The 25,571-nt window shown below is 34.9% G+C and overlaps 1 protein-coding gene across 1 annotated transcript; it reads right to left on the bottom strand.

Annotated features, from left to right (window-relative positions):
* Positions 1-3,996: 3,996 nt before the first annotated feature.
* On the bottom strand, positions 3,997-25,116 carry Kiaa0408 (KIAA0408 ortholog). Its single transcript, XM_076858273.2, has 6 exons — positions 24,916-25,116; positions 19,197-19,447; positions 14,137-14,496; positions 13,969-14,048; positions 9,880-11,209; positions 3,997-9,088 (listed from the first exon to the last, which is right to left on the bottom strand). Exons 2-6 carry the CDS (start codon positions 19,329-19,331, stop codon positions 8,915-8,917), a joined length of 2,079 nt encoding a protein of 692 aa, XP_076714388.2. The 5' UTR covers positions 19,332-19,447; positions 24,916-25,116; the 3' UTR covers positions 3,997-8,914.
* Between the last annotated feature and the right edge of the window lie 455 nt (positions 25,117-25,571).

Raw genomic sequence — 25,571 nt, 5'->3', positions numbered from 1 at the left:
AGATTACAGCAAAATCTGTGGGGAACTTAAAAAAAGTGGCAAGCTAAAAAATTTCTACTTGCTGAATAATGCTCAAATAGTTCTAACGTGCAAGAAGGTTATCCTATGATCGCCCAAGAGATGAATGTTAATCTTATTTTAAATTAGAAATCATGGACATAAGTAAGTTAGCAATTCAATTAGATATTGATATTTGTTTATTAATTTTATTTGATAATTTATAGAAAAAGAACTAAGTGAAAATAATTTCAATAAGATATAAGATTTGTCTTAATGCATACATAGAAGCAAATCTATGATGTAAACATTGTGTCCTGAATGTATCAGCAGACCTGGAGTCACCATCAATAGTGTGACCCCCTAAAAGAATGTGTCTCTTGATTTCAATTTGTGTATTAATTGGCTGCAAAAAAATGTTGTTTTTTATTTTAAATTTGATTAAAAATATTTAATTCTTAGTGTTTTAGTAAGTGTTTTCACTGCTGTGACCAAGAGATTTGACAAAAACAATTTTAGAGGAGGAAAAGTTTATATGGGGACTCACAGTTTTAGATGTGTCAGTCCATTGAAGGCCAACTCCATTCATTGGGGATCTAAGTGAGGCAAAAGGATATCATGGTGGAAGAGTGTGGTGGAGGAAGGCAGCTCAGCACACTGCACCAAAAAGCACAGAACTCTGCTCAACAAGGAAAAAAATAGAAACCCCAAAGTCATGCACTCATAGACCCACCTTCTCCAACAACACCCTACCTGTCTACAGTTACCCGCCAAGTTAATCCCAACCAGGGGATTAATGCACTGATCAGGCTAAACCTCTTATAACCCAATTATTTCATCTTAAACTTATTTGCATTGTCTCACACATGAGCTTTTAGGGGACACCTATTATCTAAAACATGACACTTATCTTTTTAAATTAATATTTAAAGGAATGAGAAATAAGCTTGGAAATTTGTTGTTTGACATAAATGGATACTGATTTAGACAGAGAAAAATGTATTATATTAATAAAATTAATATTAAATAATAAAATTAATATTGATTAATTTTCAATTATTGAAATTACTCTTTTGGGGGATAAGGGTACTAGGGATTAAATTCAGGGGTCCTCTACCATTGCACTACATTCCCAGGTCTTTTCTATTTTGTACTCCAAGACAGGGTCTCACCAAGGTGCCTAGGCCCATCTGGAACTTGTGATCCTCCTGCCTCAGCTTCTTGGTTAGCTGGAATCATAGGTGTGCACCACCATGCCTGGTTTGAAATTATTATTATTTTTTCAATGGAGAAGTAAAAATGTAGGACAATGGCTAAACCATGGGCTAAAAGAATTATTGCTTTGCCTGATGATAAACAGTGGTTCTTAAAGTTGGTTTACTTAACAAAGACATTTGAAGGGAAACCTCTTTGTATGAAAGTGTAAATATAAAAACTTTCAATGGGTGTCCTAAAATTGGAGCAGAATTAAAAGTGTGAGTTGAGACGCGTTCACTTTATTGACAAGGAACTTTCTAAGAGTGATAAAAGCCATTATAATCTATTAATTATTTTTCTTCCTTCAAAAGGCCTGTCAACTATTTTTTACTGTAAGACAATGAAAGAGACAGCCTTACAATAGTTTATATGACACAAGTCCTTTGATCTTTCAGTTAAAAGATGTTTAACAAAATTTCTCCCAGCAGTCATCTAAAACACTTGTACCATCTCTTTGGTAATGTTCTGTTCATCAAGACTTAGTGATTATGCTTATAAATTTTGCAAACCAAAGATAAAAGCATTTCAATTTGCATGCACATTTCCCTGGGTTTAGGTTCTCAAAATACGGTGACATAATAAATTGCCATACAGTGTAAACTCAGGTCAGTCCAATTTTATGAAATAAGTAAATTCAGCCCAGCTGTGATTAAATAAGGACGCAGGGAGGAAAACCTTTTTATTTTATTTTTTTCCTAGTAGCAAGTGATTAAAACCCTTCAAAATCTCATTAATTTATTTAATCTATTGGCTGGCACTTTCTTAAGTGTTTTGCATTAGTGAACAAAAGAGACAAAAATCCCTGTGTGTTTATGTTCAAGTTAAAACCCCTCAAATACTAAGCATTTTGCAATGTCCGTATCTTAAGAGATTGTTGGAGACAATTAGATGGTTATTTCTTTTCTACACATTAGAAAAGACTTGGTGGAAACGGTCAAGAAACACTGCTAAAGATGCTAACTTTTCTAATAGCAAGTTAGTTAAGGAGATCAGAAGACTGTTTGGGTAAGTGGAATAAATGAGCTGATACAATTGGGTGACCTTCAGAGATACCCGGGTGGAGCACATCTGTCTGGGGGAGACTGTTGCCAGGAAGTTTCTGTTTTGGTTTGGGTCCTTTCCATTAGACAGCAGTGGGCTAACACAGGATATTCTTGTTCTTAAGATCTCTTTCCCTGGGCTCCATGCAGCTCATCTCTTTTCCATTCAGAAGAGGAGGGCTCAGGGCTGGGGATGTGGCTCAAGTGGTAGTGCGCTCCCCTGGCATGAGTGGGGCACTGGGTTCAATCCTCAGCCCCAAATAAAATAAAATAAAGATGTTGTGTCCACCGAAAACTGAAAAATAAATATTAAAAAAATTCTCTCTCTTAAAAAAAAAAAAAAAGAGGAGGGCTCAGAGTAATTAAGTTTCACCTTATTATTATTATTTTTTTTCTGGTGATGCAGACTGAATCCAGGACCTCACACATGCTGGGCAAGTGCTCTATCAGTAAGCCACATCTCCAGTCACCTTCTTATAATCATTTCATTTCTTTTTCAGGAAAATATATTTGCACAGAAGCAATAGGGTATTCTTTATGATCACTTACTCTCTCTTTGCATATATATGTGTGTGTATGCATAATTTTGTGTAACTTTTTAAGTTCTAGAGATAGTATTGCTTTTTAATTATGTGCCTATTTTTTAATTTTAATTGGAGACAATTTGATTTCCAAGGTATCTAATTTTGCCCTTATCTGGCACATGAAGTAATGGGTAATTTATTATATTTATCATACTATCAGGCCAAATTTTAGGTTTTGGGGACAGTGTCAAAAAAAAAATAAGAAGCACAGAGAGAAAGGAGGGGAGCAGTCCCCACCTCATCACCTTCTCATCTTTTTAAGCCCCTCATAGTGAGGTTGGTCCTCTGATGGCCTTCTGTTAGTTCTAGCTCCTGAAAATGTCCCAGAGGAGAGCTTAAGCTGCACTGACCACCTAATGCTTCAGCTTAGTGGTGACTTCAAATGGGTTGCCTACAAATGGGTCCTCACTGTCTAGAGGCAAGTTTATGATCTCAGCTTTTCCTTTTGCCGATTTCCTTTCCAGGACACTTCATTTCTACTCAAGTCCCTAGAGTCAGTGTCCAGAGTTGCTTTAAGAAGAAATCTCCTTAAGGATGACCGCTTGACTCCTGAACACTGTCCACTTGGGAGTCCTTGATGTGGTGCCTTTCCCAGGCCCTGTTTATGTCAGGGAAGCTTAGTGCTTACTTTTACTGAGAATGATACCTCATAAATTCCTTTTGCTCCAGCTTCCTGGGCTACTTTGCCAACTTCTTTTAGATAAGATAATATACCAGGTCTCAGCTCTTCCATTGGCCAGTGATCTCCTAAGGAAATCTTCATTTCTAATGATTTGTCTCCTAAATGTTAACAGGTAGAGACTAACAGATTATTGCACACCTACCCATAACTTCCTTCTAAAAATACTGTGGATGCTTCTTTGGCTTTCATTACAAATATGCTATTTCACTCCAGATGCCAAATTAGACAACCCTTCAATCTTAAACAAAATTTTGAGCAATGATTAAAACAAAAATATTATGATTCAGGCTAGATAATTTGGTACTATTTTGAAATTGATCAGAACTAGGTAGGAAAAATAAATCTGCAGATTCCAACTGGCTGGATTAAATTTGTTTAATAATTCTTATAACATTGGCATGAGAAAATAGTTTAATTAGAAAATAAATTTAAAAAGAAACTGGTGGTGGAGCACAATTAAATATGTCATTTAAATTGGAAATAATTGCTATGGTTTGAATGTATCTCTCCAAAAGTCATGTTGGAATTTAATGTCCAATTCAATAGTAGGAAGAGGTGGGGCCTTTAGGAAGTGATAAGATCATGAAAGCTCCTCCCTCATGAATTGCTAGTCTTCTTTGCCATGTAAAAACATAGCACTTGCCCCTTCCATCATGTAAGGGCACAGCAATAAGGCACCATCTTGGATATAAAGAACAATTCTCACTAGATACCAAACCTGCTAGCACCTTGATCTTGAACTTCCCAGCCTCCAGAACTGAAAAAAGTATATTTCTGTTCTCTATAAATTGTCCAGTTTTCAGGCAATTTGTTAATTAGCACAAATGGACTAAGACAATGCTTCAAGTGAAATGCTCTCATTTATTCTTGAGTACATATACGTTATACAGCGTTGAAACTTTTCTGTGATTCTTTTGAAGACTGAGAAGGTCAGGATTCAGTTGATGCTAGTTAAAGATTGCTTAGCTAATTATTGGTTTTACCTTAAACATCATGTCCTACATACAAAATTGATACAAAAACAGCAGCCATCAAAAGTAGAAAATGTTTTTCCAAAGTGAGCCTTTTTCACAACTTCTTGAATTTGTTAAAACCATATAAATTAAGAGTAACGATTTTTGAATAACAACATTGAAAGGCAGAATCAAGAGAAATGCTCAATGAGAGGAAAATAATCATGCATAAACCATAACAAAACAAAATACTGTTCCCTCTTTTCTTTTTCTTGTCCTTTTTTGGAGAAGAGCTTAAGCCAGGAGTCTGAAGAGCCACCTGTTTTTGAAACCATCATCGTGACACATTATTTATTCTAATTATTATCTTAATGATTTAATTTTTTCTTTTGTAATTAGAAATCATAAAGCCTTCCTGTAAGTTTGTTCTAAGTAGCAAGCAAATCATGAATACAGATGTGCTTTGCAAACTTTAAGTCAGAGCTGCATATAGAACATTTGTACACAGAAAGAGGACACAAACATTCAAGCAAAGATTCAGATTTCATCCCTGTAAGCCTGGCAGTCACACAGAATTCTCAAGTCTCAGGTTTCTCACCTCTCAAGAGATTGTTCTGAGTGACTTCTAAATCTGGACTCTTCCCTAATTGCTAGACTTCTCCATGGCTACATAGGAATTTTTTCCCCTCAATATTTGTCAATCTGACCTCTAAGATTCATAAGGACCATTGGCATATGAATCTGATATTAAGTCTTGTGATTTTATTTCCACTGAGACAAAGATTGTTTCCTGTGATAAGAAAAATTTGTGGAGTAAAAACAATAGAGTGCAGTCATCATTGGCACTTGCCTGAAGGACCACCCATTTTCTTTTTAATTTTTTTGACAATGTAATGTTCGTTTTTTAGAAGGAGTATATTTTTTGAAGCAAAATGGTGCTATGCTAGAAATTTGAATCTGCTGAAAAATAATTTACCTTATTTCATCATGTAAATGAATATTCATTTCAAAGAAAATGTTTACCGAACTTAATTAGCAGCTAAGAGGGCACAGGGTAATGTCAGTGTAGGAGGAACTGTATGGCATTGTATGGGGCTGGCAGCAGGAAGTCAGGCAGATTGGCTTAAATTCTACTATCTAGCAATATTCTAGGAGAAGCTAGATTGAACTGTGTATACGTGTGAGTTTAGATTTTATAAGACTTTTAGATTTACTAGTTCATTATAGAAAAGAAAGAACATACAAATATTCTCAGTATATATAAATGCCACAGTGGCTGTTTCCAAACTTGTTTCATAGCTTCCAGTGGCTGGAGGAAATTTCAACAGCAAGTGATTGTTTATCAGCAAATGTGCTTAAAAATAATTTTAAGAATCATTTTTGGGAAGGTAGGTACTCTTTTTTAGATACAGATATTTTCTCAGGATGATTTGCAGCCTAGTTAAATCACCTAGGTAAAAGTATATCCTCTTTTAGGGCAATATTAGCAAAATGAAATATCATGTTCACTGTTTTCATATAAAAACAAATAAAGTTATGGATAAATTTTGAAATAGTGAATTACACAAAGCATTATTATATTCTTATTTTTGGCTTTGGGACCTAAAGTAACACAAAAAAGTTAGATGAGTGGCTGGAATATGAACATACCATACACATACACAGAAATTCACACAAACACACACACCACATAAACACAAAAGCTTTACTCAACACACATAAAACACACACACGCACGCGCGCGCGCGCACACACACACACACACACACACACTCAAGCACCCTTTTCTGCATTATTCTAATTCCTTTCTGAGATCAGCTAGTAACATCAGTAATCGCCTGTGACATAAAATTTTTCCTCTCAAAAGTCTATTAGGAAAACATCTATAAATATGTTCCTAATCAAATATTTTTGTGAATGTTTATAATTTCTTTAAATCCAGCAATGATGACATAATGAATGATATGTATTGGGGAAGAAAATGCCCACCCAAAGTAGAAAAATCACCAGTTAAAAATCACAATACATCAAAAAATATTTTTCAAGGATGATTTTCATTTCCTGACAGACTTTTCCATAAAAAACTATAAAATATTTTAAAAGAAAACAAAAGAGTACTCAATGTTTTAGTTTCTTCAGTTTTACAATTTCTGGCATTGGACTAGACACTAGCTATTTTTTTAGCTCTAATATTCTATGATTTTAGTCAACCTAAAAAGACATTAAAATGGTCCCACTGGTTCATTCAAATGATAATAGAAAAAGAGGCTTAAAATTGTGAAGACTGGCAATATAACTTTTAACTTACAGACAGCAAAGTTAAGTTCCAGAGAAGAAAAGTGACTACCCAAGGTGACTACCCAATGATGACATCTATTCAGTTATCATCAAAAGTCACTGCTTCCAAATCTGCCTGGTTATCAAATATTTTGCATTGCTTTGTTTTATTAAAGACTCCCACTCTCCACTCCTAGAAATTTCACTTTAATAATGGGGGTGGGGGCAGAGATCAGGGATTTCATTTTTAAAAGAGATCTTCACTATTCTGATTTGCAGGTAAAGGTAGGACCACAGATCATGCCAGACTGTCTGGGGTATAGGGATGGAGAGGAACAGATATGTACACAGTACTTGGGCACCATTGTCAACAGCAACATTTCATGGCCCAGGGTAGCAATTTTCCAGTGTTTTCCTCCCCTCTTGTGGAAAAGCATATAATTAAAGTGATATCACTTGGTATATAGGTTCATTTTCTTTTATATATTTCCTGTGGGGAAAGATATTTTCTGAAGGAAACAAGAATTAGGAGAATGAATCTGTAGCCCTTACTTACCATAGGATCCAGCTCACATTCTAGAAGTTTAATTCAGCTATTTACTCATAACACATGAATCTAGCCATCACCATGGTACAGTCTTGAGCCTTTTAAGGCAATTGTGACTTACAAATTATTTACTTTACCTCAGGGCATGGTATAATAAAGTAAATTCCTCTAAATGGTTAGAATATCATAAGAATAAGACTCTGAATACATTGGTCATAAGACTATCTTAACATTTTTTGGCAACAAAAAGCTTAAATAAAATTAATATCTAACTAATAACAAAAACCGCTTCTAAAATCTTCCATGTAGAATTCCAAGCACTTCAATATACCTATTTCTGTGAGTTCTCAACACAGATTTTATGTGTTCACTGTATGGAAATTGTAGCCAAAATACACATTTCTGTTCCTTTTACTCCTATGGAGGCCAAAGTTTAGTTTAAGGCTTTTTTTTTTTTTTTGGTAGTACATTCTAAGAAATATATTACAATTCAGCTCTCAATGAAATTATTCCTGGTCTTACTTTTTTTTTTTTTTAAAAAAAGTGAATTAGTCTTTTATCTATTAGTTTTAGGGAAAAGATTAGGGAAAAAAAAACTTACCTCTAAATGTGTATGAATCCAGATAAAGCAGCTGAACTAAAAGCTTACTTCAATTTCAAGAAAAGGTAAAATTCAACATGATTTAATTTCTTTTTGCATCCCATTTAAGGAATATTACTGAGGTTGACAAAATAAATTCATTATTTAGTCCTGTCATTCATGAGGCAGTCTTATTACACTGGCTCTGAGAATCAAGTATACAGTTAAAGCCATACAAGACTACCAAGCAATGTATAAAAGCATTTATGAGCATTTTATGTTTGCTTTAGAAGGTTTATCTGTTAAATGTGTGACATTTTTATTTAAAATAATAATCAAGAAAGTTAATACTATTAATTTATCCTAATATGGGTTAAGAAGCCATTTATGAGCTGTATTTAGAAAACTACCAATGCTAGATATGTGTATAATTCTTATTTTTCAATGTAGTTGTGGGCCAAAGGAGTGGTTGATTAATGTATGAACCTCAAATCCTTAGGCGATACCTATTAAAAGGTATACAAAATAGTACTGTATATTTTCAAAACTTTTAAATAAACACGAAGAATACATAGGTATACATGTTATAATTTCAAAGTCAACACGAGCACATACGTTTTTCTTATCTAAATACATACTAGAATGCTTCCTATTACGACACATGCACCTACAAACACAGGGCCATGCACAAAACCTTGCTTTCTGCACTTGCAAGAAAGTTAGAATATACAATATTGTACATTGTTTCAACTTAACCATATTGGAAAATTAATGAAGATGGCATTAAAAAATTCTGACCTAAGAAATCAAAATATGAGGAGATAATTATTCCATAGATTAAAAACACTGAAGACTGATGGAAAGTTAAGATTGAAATTGCTTGTCCCAGTGATCTTGAACGATACAGAAGAGAACAGGATTGGCTGTAAACACTCAGAATGTTCAGTTTGGCAACTGGGACTAGAAGTTTTGTAATCTAGCAATCCAGACTAGAGACTTAGACCATCGGTGCCTCAGATCTCAGAGAAATGGTATAGCTCTGAGCAGTTCTTCGCAAGGCAGGTGGTGCTGATGGAGATCTGGATGCCCATCGGGATGGGAGACGGCGATTTGCTGGTCTGGCAGGTCGGGAAAATCCTTTTCCATTTAAGACTTTCACTGCCATGGATTCCTGTGACACAAATGAAGGCATTTATCTCATTACACAACCAACAACATTATGGATTTCTACTATGGGATTAATGTAATAGCAAACTTACAAACAAAGAAAGTTACTGAAAACTGAAGAAGGCATTTGTCTAATATTTGTGGCATGGAGTATTTTAATCAAAATTCCAATTTTAATATGAACTATGGTACTTGATAATCTTTTAGGTCTCCTCACACTGATGAATCATGAGGCAGTTGATGTCTTTTTACAACTAGTTCCATACACTGACTTTTAGTTCCACACATAAAAGAACTTTTCAAGGCACTGTTTTAAGTGATGTTTTGTGCAGACTCACATTCATATGATAAATCCTATAAGAACACAAATCAAATGCTGAGAATGACTGAATCAATCATAGTTAATAACTGAAAAGTTAAAATTATTCAAAGATATTTTCCACATACTTAAAGTAAACCTCAAAATTCTATAAATCAAAAATGTACATTCTGCAAAAATTTTCAAGAGACAAACAACAAATATTTGATATTCCTGATGTTCTTAAATTCACTCATTATATTGGTATTTTTTTTTAAAAAAGATAATGTGCTATTCCCTGGTCTTAAAGACCACATCTTAAATTTATGCTGAGTTACATTTATTCACAAAGAGTCAAGAAGTCAAGAAGATGCCAAACATGTGTCTACATTCTATTTATATGAATGGGCAAATGAACTGAACTTCTAGTCTGCTAGAAGACTATAACTGCTAAATGTGGATGCTGTTCTACCAAAATGTGTAATTTGCTTTCTTACCTCTGTTAACTTTTTCCAATCTATTCCTTGCTTCACTTGCTGTCCCCCACACAAAGATGTCTTTCTCTGCAACTCTTGTTCCATTTGAAGCATTTCTAAATGCTGGCTTGATGTAGCACCACCACTGACATCAGAATTACATTTGGTCCCATTATCCTGGAAACACTTAGAATTTTGCAGTGAAGATCCTGTTAATGTCTCATAGTTTTTCAGCAGCTTTTCCACAACACCATAATTTGACCTGGGGTCAGCTGACCTCGGTCGGCCAGACAGATTGCTTGGTCTCCAGTCATGCTCGTGGAGCATGTTCCGATAACTGCTAGGATTTATGTGTTCCTGCATTTGTCTGACCAGACCTGCTGTGGATTTCTTGGTAGGATTATCAGACCTCTTTTCCATAGGCACAGGCATGTGGGCACTGGCTTTCAGAACACCAGTCACACTCTCACTACCTGATATATCTGATATGTTACCAACAGGAGTCGTTAAGTTATCACAGGGCTTAAGATCCTCAGATAATTTTGAGTAGCTTTGATTTTGCTGTATTGCGCGACAATGTCTATCTGTTCTAAATACAGTTCTGTTAAATTCATCAGTCTTTGCTGCTAACTTTTCATTCCTTGCAAAGCCACACCTGAAACTTCTAGGTGGACCACTGCTCTGTGTCACCAAGGAACTACGGCCATTACCTACGTAAAGATCAGAATGAGATTTAACAGGGTGATCTGGGATCTCCTTTTCAAATTTTGGCATATTGAGGGTAGAGCAGGTTTTCTGAAACCACAAAGAAGAGGGGCTCTTTTCCACACCTATCTCAATGTCACCTGACCACATGCCAAACCCATCTTCATTATCTGAAGGCTTGCTGTCTATTTTGACTCCTGGTGTCAAAGAAGAAAACATCATACCATCTTTCATAGTCTTTCCTTCATTTGGATATGATACAGGCATCTCTTGCAACCTCAAAATGGAATGAAGATCGCAGCTCCTTTCACCTTGACCCTCCTGGGCCACCCAGCTGTTGTAGTCTGAACTTTCCTTCAATCTTTCTTGGGCTTGTTCAGAATATGAGCTGGGAAAATTTCGAGAGGTGCTTCTTGGAGGAGGAATTGGTGGGGTTTGATTCCTTTCCAAATCAATTGTATCAATTCCACATTTTTTCACAGAATTGCTTGGGAGCATATTGGTACAGCTCAGATTCTTTCTATTTTTCTGTTTTTCTTTTTCTAAACTGATTGGAAGAATGCATGGGCCATTTTTGATCAAGTGGTCACCATGAGGTGCACTGACTACATTTGGCATTTCTTGGAGGAAAGAGTCTGACTTCATCCTGAATAATTACAAAACAAGTATATTAGTGATAACATTATTTAAGACTAGCTCTTAAAAGAAAATATGGTTTATACAATGGATTTCTGCATCAGGAAATGGAATCAAAATTTCCTCAAGCATAATATTTATATAAATCCCCTAATTAAAACTTCAAGTCCACTTTATTGAAGAATAAAGTCCACTTCTCAATGTTACATTCAAGGCTCTTAATCATATTCATACATTTTAATCATTTATATCTATGCCACTTACAACTCTATATACTATGTCTCAGGCTATCTTTTCAACCTTGTCTCTTCCATTACCTATATTACCTGCAACTTCATACTAGACTCAAACTAAACTATGTTCTCTTCAGTTTTTGCTACTGATAGTTCCATTTCTATAGCTTTTCTCATGCTATTTCCTTACTTCTCTTTGCCTATGGAATTCTTATTTATTATGTAATGTGACCTCAAGCTTCTACCCTTGATTTTGAAATAATATTTTAAGTAGTAAGAATAAAAGTCTGAATAAAAGCATAGGGATACATGAATAATTCCAAATGGAAGGTCTCACTTGGGCTTAAAAGAAAAGCAAGATTTTTAAAAAGTTTTTAAAAAGCCTAGTAAAGGGCATATAAACAAAGGGAAATATAATAAAAAGAGTGTGGCTATTCAAGGGATAATTGGCAAAGTAGTGTGCAAGGATTTAAAGCAAAGTGGGGAGGACAATGAAAAACTAGAGAGAAAAACATTAGGTCAGAACAAGTTGTAATGTCTTTGAATTTCATATTAAAGATAACTGAACTTTTTTCCAAGGCCATGGGGTGATAATAAGAGCTTTATTTGAGGTGTGGCCTATAAAAGAAAACTGGCACAAAAATCTTTTTGGAGTTATTTAAGTAAAAAGTTAACTACTATAGCAACAATGTGGATTCACAAATAAAAATCACTTCATGCATTTTCAATATTTATATCTATGCAACTTATAAAAGATTACAAAATAGCATACTATAAATTACAGACAAATACCCACTAAAAACGGTAGGAAAAACTAAACAGGCCAACAGAGCAAATTATGTATTAAATACACTTGGCTAAGAAAATATATTTCAAATCAGCACAAAAATTCTCTCTGAACTTCCCAAGTGCTAAAGAAAAATAAGGAAGCATACTGTTGCAGCTTTCCAGGAAGCATATTGTTCTTCGAATAATTCATCTTTGTTTACCATGCAAAGAATTCCAAATTAATTTTAGAATTTGGCTAAAACATACTCTTGAAATTATACACCATTTCTGAAGTGAAATAGCATTTTTGTGGCATGTGTATAGAAATATTTACAATGTGTTATTGTGAAAACTATGTGTTCCTCTATTATGTAAATATTACTTAGAGAAATAAGTGATTCTAGGGCATAAAATATCTGAGCTGAACATCATATAGAATAACCACACCACATTGTTATTAACTCTGACACAAGTTAAAGATGTATAAAACTGGATTATCCTAATTGTATACTCTTGCATGGGCCAAATACTCAAAATGGGGAAAAAACTATATTAGATATAGTATATATACATAATGGAATATTATTCAGCTATAAAGAATGAAATTCTGTTATTTGCAGCAAAATGTTGCATGGATATCATGTTAAACAAAATAAGCCAGACACAGAAAGACAAGTATCACATCTTCTCTCTCATATGTGGAAACAAACAAACAAAAAGATGACCTGAAATACAAAAGTTCTAGGGACTAGGAAGGGTATGCAAAGAGGGGTAGGTTGAGGGAGGGGAGAAGGGTAAGAATAGAAATCAGTTTGATGGACATGACCAATGCACAATGTATGCATGTGTGGAAATATGACAGCGAATGTCATCAGTCTGTATAATTAATAGGTGTTGATTATTATTATTATTATTATTTATTTTTATTTTTTGAGAGAGAGAGAGAGAGAGAGAGAGAGAGAGAGAGAGAGAGAGAGAGAGAATATTTATTTTTATTTTTCAGTTTTTGGCAGACACAACATCTTTGTTTGTATGTGGTGCTGAGGATTGAACCAGGGCCGCATGCATGCCAGGCAAGCGTGCTACCGCTTGAACCACATCCCCAGCCCCAGGTGTTGATTATTATAATAAGAATTTTTCTTCAAGCTGTGATATCTGTGCAAGCACCGCTGTGTAAATAAAACATTCTTTTCCTTTTAAAAAATAAAATTATTTTTTTTATTTTTTTTACTGTTGCTAACATAATAAATTTTTATTTTAGTTCTTATTGTAAAAATCCATATATAATACTTTAAAATTATAGCCATGTATTACATACTATATTCAAAAGAATTTACAAACTATTAAAGACCTGTCAAGTAACATTATATAGAATATTTTAGCATTATCATACTATATATTACATGTCAATATAATCTTGTGAAATACTTGTAAAGAACATAAAATTTCCTTGAGTTTTGCCTTTAGAATTATGTATATTGAAATTAAAGGATACTTGTTAATTTATTATGGAAGGTATACCCTAACTAAAACACCAAGAAAGTAAAGTATTCCTAATACTCAAATTACAAAGAGCATTGGAAGATTCCTTTTTAGAATTAGTGAACAGGAAAATATAAAACTGAAGTATCTATTTTCCATTCAACAATAAAATTTTAATAGCTCATAACTTCTCACTAACAGAATGTAAGGAGGAGGCAGTTTGAGTTCATTAACTAAAAACAATACTGTTTGTGATCATACAACAAAACTAGGTGTACAAGCCTACCTTCTGTGGCTAGACCGCTTTCGAATTTCCTCTTGAAAGCTGCATAATTCTTCACTAACTTTGGCAAGTTCTTCAAGAGCCTTTGCACATACAAGAAACAGGAGGTTAGCACTTTGAAATGTAAATATTTCTTTAGAAACAGCTCACAGTGAATCACATCTTACTTACAGTGCTGAGGGCTCCAGAACCGCTCTTACTCTCTTCTTCAGAAGTCCTGGGGCCTGGCCAGGCCTGGAATTCCTTTTGGTTGTCTGTGGTGGCAGGATCCATAAACCCTACTTTTGCTTTTTTTGTTGCTTTTTGTTCCTTACACAATTGATTTCCTTCACAGGGTAAGCACTGCCCTGATTTATTTTCTTTCTCCAGGCTATCCCTATGATTCATCCCTGTAAATTCACATTGTCCTGAATTGGGGTTGTTTGAAGAAGATTCCAACATTTCTTGAATGGCTTTCTCATGATCTAGACCAATGATCTTAGAGCGTTCATTCATGTTGATTTTCCTCCGAAGCTTTACTTCTTGGCAAAGCTGTAAGAAATAAAAATGGAAACTTTTTTCCCCTTAACTCATTTGTCAATATTCTTGATAACAAGAAACCATTTTGAACTTTCTTTGCCATATTGCTTACTATATACTACCCTGGATGTTCATGCCTACTCCTCCAAACGGTGCCTCTAAAATGTGGATTAGCTGCAACAACTTTGATGAACCATAAAAACTACTCTAAGAAAGGCAATGCATGGATGCAATTTTTTCTTTCTAATCAGAAATTGTCAATGAGAAGTAAATCTGACTCTATACATAGATGCAGAAGCATTGTCACAAAAGGAATTACCTGAATCAACTACTGACCATGCTTTTCTAATTGTTTTCAGAGAAGCAAGAGTTTAACTATCATTAAAGTCATTTATTTTAAACATATGACTATATTTACACACTGACATTTAACTGTCTAAATAGCTGAAAATTATATAGTAAATCAACTCATTCTGTTCCCTAAGTAGGCAGTTGTCAATCAAAAAATACTTCTTTTTATTAACTACATTGGTAATGGCTAGATATCACTGATGTTTTTAATGCCAAGACTATACACATTCTAAAAGAAATTTCTCATTAAGATTTTAAAAAGTGTGATAATGACCCATGTGAAACAATAAAGCTCAAAGGCTTTGATCATCTATTTGTGTTAATGCAAGTCCCAAATTACTTCTTGAGATCTTTGTTAAGTCTGCAGATGCTCAGCTCACTCCTAAAAGGGGAAGGAAGTAGGCTTTTCTTTAGGCTTGACTCTTGGGAAATCTATTCAAATATCCAAAGAGACTGTCAGAAAAATATTAAAGCAAATGACTCCATTTCGCAGCCATCATCAATATCTGCATTACATGTATTATTCAAGGACTTCAACAACAGTTACATTGCTGCTCAATATTTGCCCAACACTCAGTTGAGAAAAGCACTACACAGAGTTGATCCCTGAAAGATACATGGTACATTTATTTTCCTAATGATTATAAATTTAAAAGCACTCATTGTATAAAGCAGCGTATCACCAATTAGCGCTGTGACTCAATTGTTTTGGTATCTATAAAAATAACCTGAGCTGCTGATGGCATTATGATCTGGGTTCACCATGAGGGTGGTTATGGTTTACATATGATGTGTTCCCCAAAAACTCCTGAGTTAATGCAGGAATGTTTAGACGTAAAGTGATTGACTGTGAGAGTTATAACCTCATCTGTCCATCCTAGTTTGAATAGACTGACTGGTAACTGTAGGAAGGTTGGGTGTGGCTAGGTTAGGTGTGTCACTGGGAACCTGTCCTGAAAGGTTCATCTTCCCTGTGACCCTGGTGCCCTGGTTTCTGACCCCACTATAAGCTGAGCAGCTTTCCTCTGCTGGGTTCTTCCATCATGATGTGCCACCTCATCCTGGACCCAGAGCAATGGAGTCGGCCACATGTTCTGGTCATGTATTTTAGTCACAATGAGAAAAGTTCATTAAAAAATGGATATGAAGAAACCATGTTAAATCTAAGGAGGCTGTTGGTGATGTTACCCTCCTTTTGAGAAGTCATGAGTGAAAACAATATTCCTATAGTTTCATAACAAGGGGGAGAAGTACTATTCCTAGGAAATAGGTTAGTTTTTGGTCTCTTGGATGTTGAGGAATATGCAACAGATAGTATTTGCGGTATTTGCTAGAAAGACAGATTTATTTCTGCATTTCACTTCCTTCTGTCTTCATCTTATTTATTTTTGTTTTTGTATACTTGACCATATGTGTAATTTTGAGACATCATATATTCTCTTGGGTCCTTAGCTAGTAAAGAATAACAAATAATATGCTGTAATTAATGGAAAACCATTTGCTTTGTATAAGTGACTTTATCTGATCTAGCACTCAGCACTTGTCAATAGCTTTCTGATCATTCCACCAAAGGAAACAAGCCATAAAGATTGCGATGTGGAAAAAACAAAAAGTTAAAAAAAAATAATATCTAAACAATTCAGAATTTCTATCTGTATTACTCCAAATTTCAAATGATTCAGGCATGATTGTTTTGGCTTTCCAACAGCAAATGCAATGATTATAGATAGTATCAATAGTAACAGAACAGAGATTCATCAGCATCTTTTTTTTTTTTTCAGAGAACTTGAACAGCTTTCTTTATTTGCCAAAATGGGCCACAATTTTGAGCAGCAACCTTCGTCCAATATTTCCAAGATCAACAAAAATGAACATTACAGAATTTTCTGGTCATTAAGAAGAAATATCCTCAAAGGAAAGTATGATCTGTTAAGCTTCTATTAACTGCTGGAGATTAGCTGAAGAGCTGTGCACATATAGAACCTGTATGAATTCACTCCACAATACTGATGTGCAACAAACATCATATTTTGGCTCATAATAGCCAGGATTGCTGAGAAACTCAGTTTCAATTCTTGCTGGGGAGAAATAAGCCCCTTCTCTGCCCTTGGGGAAGCATCTTAATGCCCAATGCTGGATGCTTTCATTAGGTGATAAATCACTTGAAATCTCTGAAGTTATAAGTATATGCCCGAGAGTTTACAATTCTCTAGCATGATTCAAAAATTTGCATCTGATTTATAAAAAAAATTTGTAGTTGTAGATGGACAGAACTTTATTTGTTCATTTATATGTGGTGCTAAGAATCAAACCCAGTACCTCACACATGCTAGGCAGTCCTGCATCTGATTTTCTATACAGATTTGATGATAAATGTTAAACAAATACTGTTGATTATGCTTGTGACATGCTGCAATATTTCCAAGTCCTGATTTCTAAATTTTAGTTTGAAAAAATTGTCTTGATTTGTGATAGGTGAAAACACTAAAATATTTTCCTCCTATTTTTCTTTTTGTACCAGGGATTGAGCCCAGGGTACTTAGCCACTGAACCACATTTCCAGCCCCCCGCCCCCTTTTTAAATTTTCATTTTAATATGGGATCTCGCTAACTTGCTCAGGGCCTCGCTAATTTGCTGAGGCTAACTTTGAACTTGGAATCCTCCTGAATCCAGCTCTAGCCACTGGGATTACAGGCACATGCCATCACATTGAGCTCCTCCTATTTTTCTTAATCTTTTTACCCTAGCTTTGTAGCCTGTAAGAAGGTGTGTGTGTGTGTGTGTGTGTGTGTGTGTGTGTAAAATAAGGGGAGCAAAGTGTTAGTTTCAGGTATTGAAAAGTATCCTTTGGCATTCTTGGTGAACACGTTGTTATCTATAAACATATTCCCAACTATGTAGCTATATATCACAGATAGCCAGACATATATAGCATGTAGCTACTCTGAGGAAAAAATGTTAGAGCTCTTCTCTCTTCCTGATGCAAAAAAGGAGAGTATCTCCGGTAGCTATAGTTCTGCTTATAGCATGTTTAATGCCTGCTGGTTGATAATGGCTAATGTTATCTATATATGGAATCTGTAGAGTTGTTAGAATAATTATACAACAATAACAATTTGACCAGACAGCAAACTGTTTTAACAACATGGCTTAAAAAATTGATTGCATCCCTTAATTATTTTGCTTGGATGCTAGAATTGTTTGATACTGTTACCAACTGAATCTCCCCCAAGTCTTGGGGATCAAGTGACCCATGACTGTCAGTTTCTGATTGAATTAGCATTTTAGATTCTGGTTTGACTTAGGCATTTCTTTGTTGCTCTAACGTCAGTCTCTGGAAAGAGACAGGAGATAAGGGAGCATGCAGAACACATTTTCAAAATATAAAGGGGGGAATAGTAAATTTGTCCTCTAATCTCTTAATCAGATATTTGGTGACTATCTTCTCTCTCGTTCATTTTTTTGTTTTGGCATACCAATTTGATGGTTTGTTTGTAAGTCGTTAGGTGTTATTAGGAAAAATTTAACACTATACATATATAAGGCACTTTTCTTGCAAAGAAAGGCCCAAGAATCTTTTAAAATAATTGTTTTGGTAAGATACATAAAATCATATAAGGCAATACTGTGGATTTTATCAGAATAAAGCAAGATAAGTATAACTAGTTCCCAGTTAGAGCAAGTAGGAATCTATACCAGTGCAAATGCTTGAAGGAAATATTCCAGGCCCAACAGGCTAGGGGTTGTTAATGAGAATGACTGTGTTAGAGTCATGATATGATATGTCATTTTTCATAACTCCTTTCCTAATAAATGTAGCATACCTTACCAGAAAAAAAACTCATGTCCATTATCATTTCCTGTTTGATATGTGACACTCCTTTTTACTATACTAAGTTATCTGATATGTAATTTCCTTTAGTAGACATTACTTATCATTTCAGGAAAGATATTCTAATTGGGCTATATTCTAATGCCCAATTATAATTTTGCTAATATATGTTCACCAATTATGTATTTCTTGCATTTTCTTCTGAGGCTGTGATATTTAAAAACTCATGCAGAATACATATATCACTTTGGACATTAAACCTCTCTGGCCAGAATATGGTAGATTAATACATTTTTGAGTGACTTTTCAGGGTCATACTTTTCATGCAAGACTATAAAATAAGCATAGTCCCTAAGATGCCATTAGGTAAGCTTATGCTATTTTTAGTATAGTAAATGCCAGTGAGACATGCAATCTCTTTGGTGGAATAAGGAAAATAAAAATGGTTTCTAATATAAAACAAACTTCAACAAAAATTTGATCCTGAGCTTGAAGTTTACAGTATATTCAAAACAAATCAACTTGTACCTCTTCTATCTTCTTCTGCATGATCTTCCATTGACTTTCCCATTCCTTTCTTTCATTGTCAAACTGGTCCAGTAATTCCATCTTTTCCTTATGCCAGCTAGTTTCTGTGTTCTCCCACTGCTTATGCAGGTCCATGGCAACCGTGTGTCAACGAAGAAGTGTTTCTGCTCGTCTCCGCCTTCTCTTAACTGTTTCTTGGAACCTTGGAATTGTTTTATTTGAAGCAGTCTCACTTGCCTTTAAAATAAAGCCTAATATAAACAACAAGAGAGAGTTCCAAATTCATATGCTTTTTGGAAACACATTTTATCATTTTATCAAAGGGCCATTGATGTAAACAAACTATAGGAAAATTGGACTCAAAAGAAGAAGTTATAAAAATTTGCTTAAGAGGAAAAGAACACAGTCAATAAAGTAATAACTATTGTCCAAAGATTTTTTTTTTCCATTTTGGGGACCAGACAGCAAAATTATAGTGGACAAGATGGTTAAATGCACATGTAAGATATAAATAGGCCCTTAATTAACTACCTAATCTAAAAATAGAGTATTTTGTAAAAATCTAAGCTTTTAAGTATGAAATTCAGCTCTATGATCACATGTACATAACTGTGGCAGATTCTGCTACAACAGAATAACTCTGTTCTGATGCAACCTGGTTATATACTTGTGATTCAGAGTCTTGAGCCAGTGCTAAACTATAGTCTCTTCTGTATTTAGATCAAGCCATGCCAAATGTGCTCACTCTACCAACTGAGACCTCAAAGTTGGCTGTCTATTTGGAATACAGAAGTATAAATAAGAAAGCAACTTAAATCATAAAAATATCATTATTTTACCTCATCGAGTATGAACTTAAAGCATCAAAACTATCCTGTGAGATGTATGTTAAAACTAATTCAAAATTTCATCTCATAGGCTATATATTATAACCTGTTTAGAAAACTGAATAAAGAGAACTGAAGGGAACCTTTTGCTCAGTTTGCAGAGAATCTTCTAGTCCATAAAGTAGTAACTGAAATAATTAAATTTTTAACATTCAGGATATGTACATTTAGGGTTTGAAGATACAATTTAAAGTACCAGATATGTAACTTTGTTATAAGTCATCTAAAATATCTGAGATTTAGTTTATTAGGATTAAAATGAGGGACATTCACAGAACTGTTATAAATACTGACATATTGAATGCAAGGCAATGTGAAAAACTTTTCAAATTTCCTTAATTATTTTGCCTTAAAATATTGCTTTGATTTCACTTGAAAGTAATCTTATTATCAAACTCATTTTTTTATATTTATTTTTTAGTTATAAGTGGACACAATATCTTTATTTTATTTTCATGTGGTGCTGAAAATTGAACCCAGTGCCTCATGCATGCTAGGCAAGTGCTCTATCTCTGAGCCACCACCCCAGCCCTCTAAAAAAGTATGTTTTAAATATATGAATCTGTTTAAAATAATTAAATAATTAAGCCTACAAGAGATTTAGGGCTAGGGGTAGCTCAGTGTAGAATGTGTGTTTAGCACATGGAATCTCTGAGTTCAATCCCCAGCACCCATCCCCCTACAGAAATGTAATTCTTCAATTTACCAAGCCATTACCAAAATGCCATAACGTACTAATATCTACTTATGTTAATTATGGACAAAGTTCTCAATAGTCAATATTCAATGAATGCAGGCATTGCAGAATTAAGCCGATGTAACCAAGCACCAGGCACAAGTTTATATTCATAGGAGATATATGCACATTTCATGTCCCAAATATCAGCTAAACATCAAAGGCTAATTTTATTTCTGTCAGACTCTTCTGTACATACATATCTGAGTGGTAAATGGTTTTAAATATATATGTGTTTATACATATGCAAACACACACACACACACACACACACACACACACACACACACACACCGGACTGTAATCTATCAATATATCACAACACACTATGAGGATTAAAAAATGTTACTTCTATATGCAGAGTTCTACCTCCAAAAGCACCCTAGTAATACTAATAATATTGGGAGACATATTCTCACTCTTCTCCCAAACTATTTGCTATAGACACTTGGTGAATTTTACCTATTTCTTTGGCACTCACAATATCATGATTAATTTGGTCAAGAAAATAATTTCAAGCTTAGCCAAAAAGATGCCATCATGTCTCATTTTATTCACATAATCATACTCTAACTTTATTTTTCATCCCCTCTATCATGTCATCTTTCTTTTGCTACCCTCCATACTTACAAGCCAGTAGGAACAAGTATTTATCCTTAATGTCAATGAACATTTAATAAAATGAAGATAGTAAAGAATTTACAGATTTGTGTTTGTTTAGATCAAGTTAACATTCACTGGTCTTCCTTACCTAGTTGACTTTTAGTTTCATCTAGCAACTGTTCACAGGAAATGCAGACAGTGTTTATTTTGAGACTAACAGACTGCTTTAAAACTATATGTAATTAACTGTGAGCTGAAACAGTCTTGCTGACCAAAAGTTACTTGCCACTGGTTCTGCTTAGGAATGATGGAATGATTTGAGATTCTAAGGGAGAGTTGCAAATTTAACCAAAGAAGTTATAAAAAGAAACAGACTAATTATAAGAAAACTGGAAAAAAGTTGCTATGGCAGTTCATTTTTATCCCAATTATCTTGAATATGGAAATGTTCAGAAATCATCTTCATAGAGTTTTCCCACAATTTTGCAGCAAACAGTTCTAATTTTTCTTTCCAGTCCTATCTTTTCTTGAATAACTTCCAATTAGAGTTAAAAAGGCACCAGGCTTCTTTTTTTTACATATCAGAAGATCACCCTGAGATATTCTAAATCAGTCTTGTTCCTGGTGATAGGGCTGTAATGTGAGGCCAGGTCATGCTCCTGATGCAGTCTGAATCCTGCGCTTTTCTGCAAAGGGCCAAACTCATCACTTAACATGAAGAGGGGCCAATCTACAGAGCTTCCCCTTTCCAGAGCCAGAACAACATCTAGTGCTAGGAAATATAACAGTTATGGATCAAAAAGAAGTCTTTGCAAGAACATTTCTATAGAGCAGGGTCTGTGCCAATTCTTGTGGGAGGATTTAATTAGCCTTTCTAGCAACTCAGTCTTATAAACATAAATATCATACAACTGAATATATTGTTTCTGCCTCTAAACATAGAGTGGGGGACCATAGAATTACTTTGTGGATTAAGTGAGGAAGAGAGATTCCTTAATAAAAGTGCTTAAATGCTACTTTGTACCATAATGAACACTCGATAAAATGATTGTTTCCTGGCTTCTCCCTGCTATCCTTCCCCCCCTCTTGTCTTCCCTCTTTTCCTCCATCTATCCCTCTTTCTTTGTCTATAATTAAACTGGTTATTTTGACCTTTATTTAAATATAAAATTGACAGAAGAAAAACCTAACTTGCTTGTGTGAATGCTTAGATTCTCCATGATTTTCCTTTGCCATCACTATTTTTCAAGTATTTTTATAAAGAAACATGTCAAGGGCTGGGGATGTGGCTCAAGCGGTAATGCGCTCGCCTGGCATGCACAGGGTGCTGGGTTCGATCCTTAGCATCACACAAAAATAAAATAAAGACGTTGTGTCCACCGAAAACTAAAATAAATAAATAAATAAATAAATAAATAAATAAATAAATAAATATTTTAAAAATTCTCTCTTTTTTTTTAAAAAAGAAACTTGTCAAGTTCAATATTTAGAAAAAAATTTTCATTGCTAGTAAAAAACTGAATGCAACTTTATAAACTGCATTTGTTATAATTTTAATTAAATATTTTAAAGATCCAAAGGGGTAACTTGGTAGGGATAGAATGTTTTGTGATAAGAAGTTATGGGGTAAAGTGGTTCAGCAGATTCAGATACTCAATTTTAGTGCTTTCCACTGAGGCAAATATAAAAGTTCTCTTTGTTTTCAGTTGTCGCTCTTTTCATCCCACAGATCTTGGCATCTTTGTGGGAGAGAAGGGAGGATTTCTGTGCTGCACCCCCTTTTCCATGACTCTTTGCTCTCCATTTCATTTCACTCCTTCCAGAATTTCATTCAGAATAAAATTTTACTGGAGCAAATTTTAAAAGGACAGAGTGAGCTGCATTACTTAGTCATGCACACGTTCTTCCCCTAACAACTCTAAGCTAGCATTACATAATCTCTTTTAACCTACTTCCCCTCTCCCAGGCTGGAGGCCAGGATTGTAAAGACTTGTGAGTGGGTTGCGTAAGTGGTGACGGGAGGCAAATAGTTTTGCTAACCTTTCAGCCCCACCAGTAAGCAAAATTAAAGAAAGAGCAGCAAAGGGGTCTCACAAAATGATTTGCATCCCCCACAGTAGCCTCAAGTCGGGACATGACAACACTTCTCCATCTGAGAGGTCTTCTATTCTTAATTATAGCAGGCTCATTACCATCTGAACTTCCATCCTGCCCACTGAAAACTAGATGTTAGTAAAAATAAACTGAACAGTGATAGTGGTTACTCCATTGCTATTTTTCTCTTTGGAGATTTTTGTTCAAAAGGCTTTTTTTTTTTCTGTCTTATTTCCTGTTGCTTTTCATATAGTTGAGGGTTTTTCAGTTTTAAAAGGACACATATTTCAATGAGAATGTCATACACAGCTGGTACTGCCAATCTCACAATTCCTAGAAAAAGTCATTTGGCCTGAAGAGGCTTTGCTTCTGATTGACTTTGAGGGGTTAAGAATCCCCATGCTTATATCTATCAGAGTAAAGTACCATTTGCCTCCAAAATTCCGTAGCCCTCTCTCCAGGCTATTGTCAATCACTTGTATCATTTTAACTAATTAATTGATTACATTCTTCCCCACTATTCATTAGTAAATGCATATATCTAGAGATCACCCTGATTTGATTTTGTTAGAGGGCAAATTTTTTTTTTTTTTTTTACCATTTATTGTTATTTCAGCACATTCTTCTTGTTCCAACAAGGTCAAAGATAATCACATGCAATTCCAAACAAATCATTTTTGCTTTCTCATTTAATTACCATTTTCTTCCATACTTTCTCTCCAATTATTTACTCATCTAGAAAACATCCAAGTTATAGGCACAGCAGTTTTACTTTTCTTAACTTAGAAGCTTTGATAAAAACTTCTGATGTGGATAAACAAATGTCTAAAATAAATCATCTCAAACAGAAGATATTGTGGTAAAATTTCCTCCTAACATAGGTTAAGCTACTAGGAAAGTCTCAGATTACAGAAACACAACCTGTAGTACGTGCACCATTGTCTTGGATAAAACATTTATTTATTTTTCATTGCAACTTTCAAATACCAGTCATCTCAAGGGTTGTGAACTTTAATTAGCAAATACTGAAAAACCTTCATTCTAACAAAAATTGCATCCTTAAAAGTATAGCTAATGAAAATCCCATGGTGGGCAAAGTGCTTTTTGAACAACTGAGAAGCAGTGTTTGAGAAACACAGCCTCAGAAAGCGAATGGCACTGTCAGTTCAGACTGGGGGAATCCACCACAGCAGCTGAGCGGCCTCTTTCCCAGAGTCAGTACAATCCGTTATGCACCCCGCCCACTGTTCTTCAGCCCAGACATAGACACCAGTACAGGCAGATGTTGAAATCACACTGCACTTAAAAAAGATGCATAGCTTAAAATGTGTCAGCAGCAGCCTTTCTGTGTTTTGCATAATTAACCACTTGCTTTCGAATTTGCCAGAAAGAAACATACCTTTTTGCCCTGGGGGGGCAATCCTACAGCAGCTGGGCCATGGTCAATCTAGTTATGGAAGGAAGCAGAGTAGAGGGCTAGTTGTCTAAAGAGCAAAGTCTTAGCTCGGGGAATCTTGATTCTTTACAAGAAAAGGACATGCAGCCTGAGTCCAACCATTCTGCAGAGCAGTACTGAAAAGTTCCTTTGAATCCTTCAACACTTTCACAAGTCAAAGAGCTGCTCAGCTCGCTGTCACAGCAGCAGCTGAGACTACTGTGACGTCAGTTACTTGGAGGCGGCCTTCAAGCCACTACTTCCAACCAGAGCTCTGTAACTTTAGAGCAGCTCATACTCTGGGTAAACAACTCCAGGTCCAGGACATTTTTAACTTTTATAATGGAGCCCAGTATTTTCAAACTTGCCAAAAAACTGGTTGTTAACATCACAACAGCCAATTTTAGATTTGTTTTATTAGGAAAGTAAACTCATTTCTTATGGGCAAGAAGTATCTCTCTCCTTGCTTCTTTCTCCTTCTCAGCTAAAGCAAGGATGTACTCTGTAGTGCCATTACAAGTTTGTGCACAGATGTGGCAGAACGTGTAGTGATTATATATTACATAATTATATATTATATATTACTCACACACACCACACATACAGAATAAAATCATGTG

This window comes from Callospermophilus lateralis, chromosome 6, assembly GCF_048772815.1.
Source record: "Callospermophilus lateralis isolate mCalLat2 chromosome 6, mCalLat2.hap1, whole genome shotgun sequence".
In the NCBI taxonomy this organism is placed as follows: Eukaryota; Metazoa; Chordata; class Mammalia; order Rodentia; family Sciuridae; genus Callospermophilus; species Callospermophilus lateralis.
The sequence above is the reverse complement of the archived record's forward strand: the minus strand, read 5'-3'. Positions and strand labels throughout refer to the sequence as shown.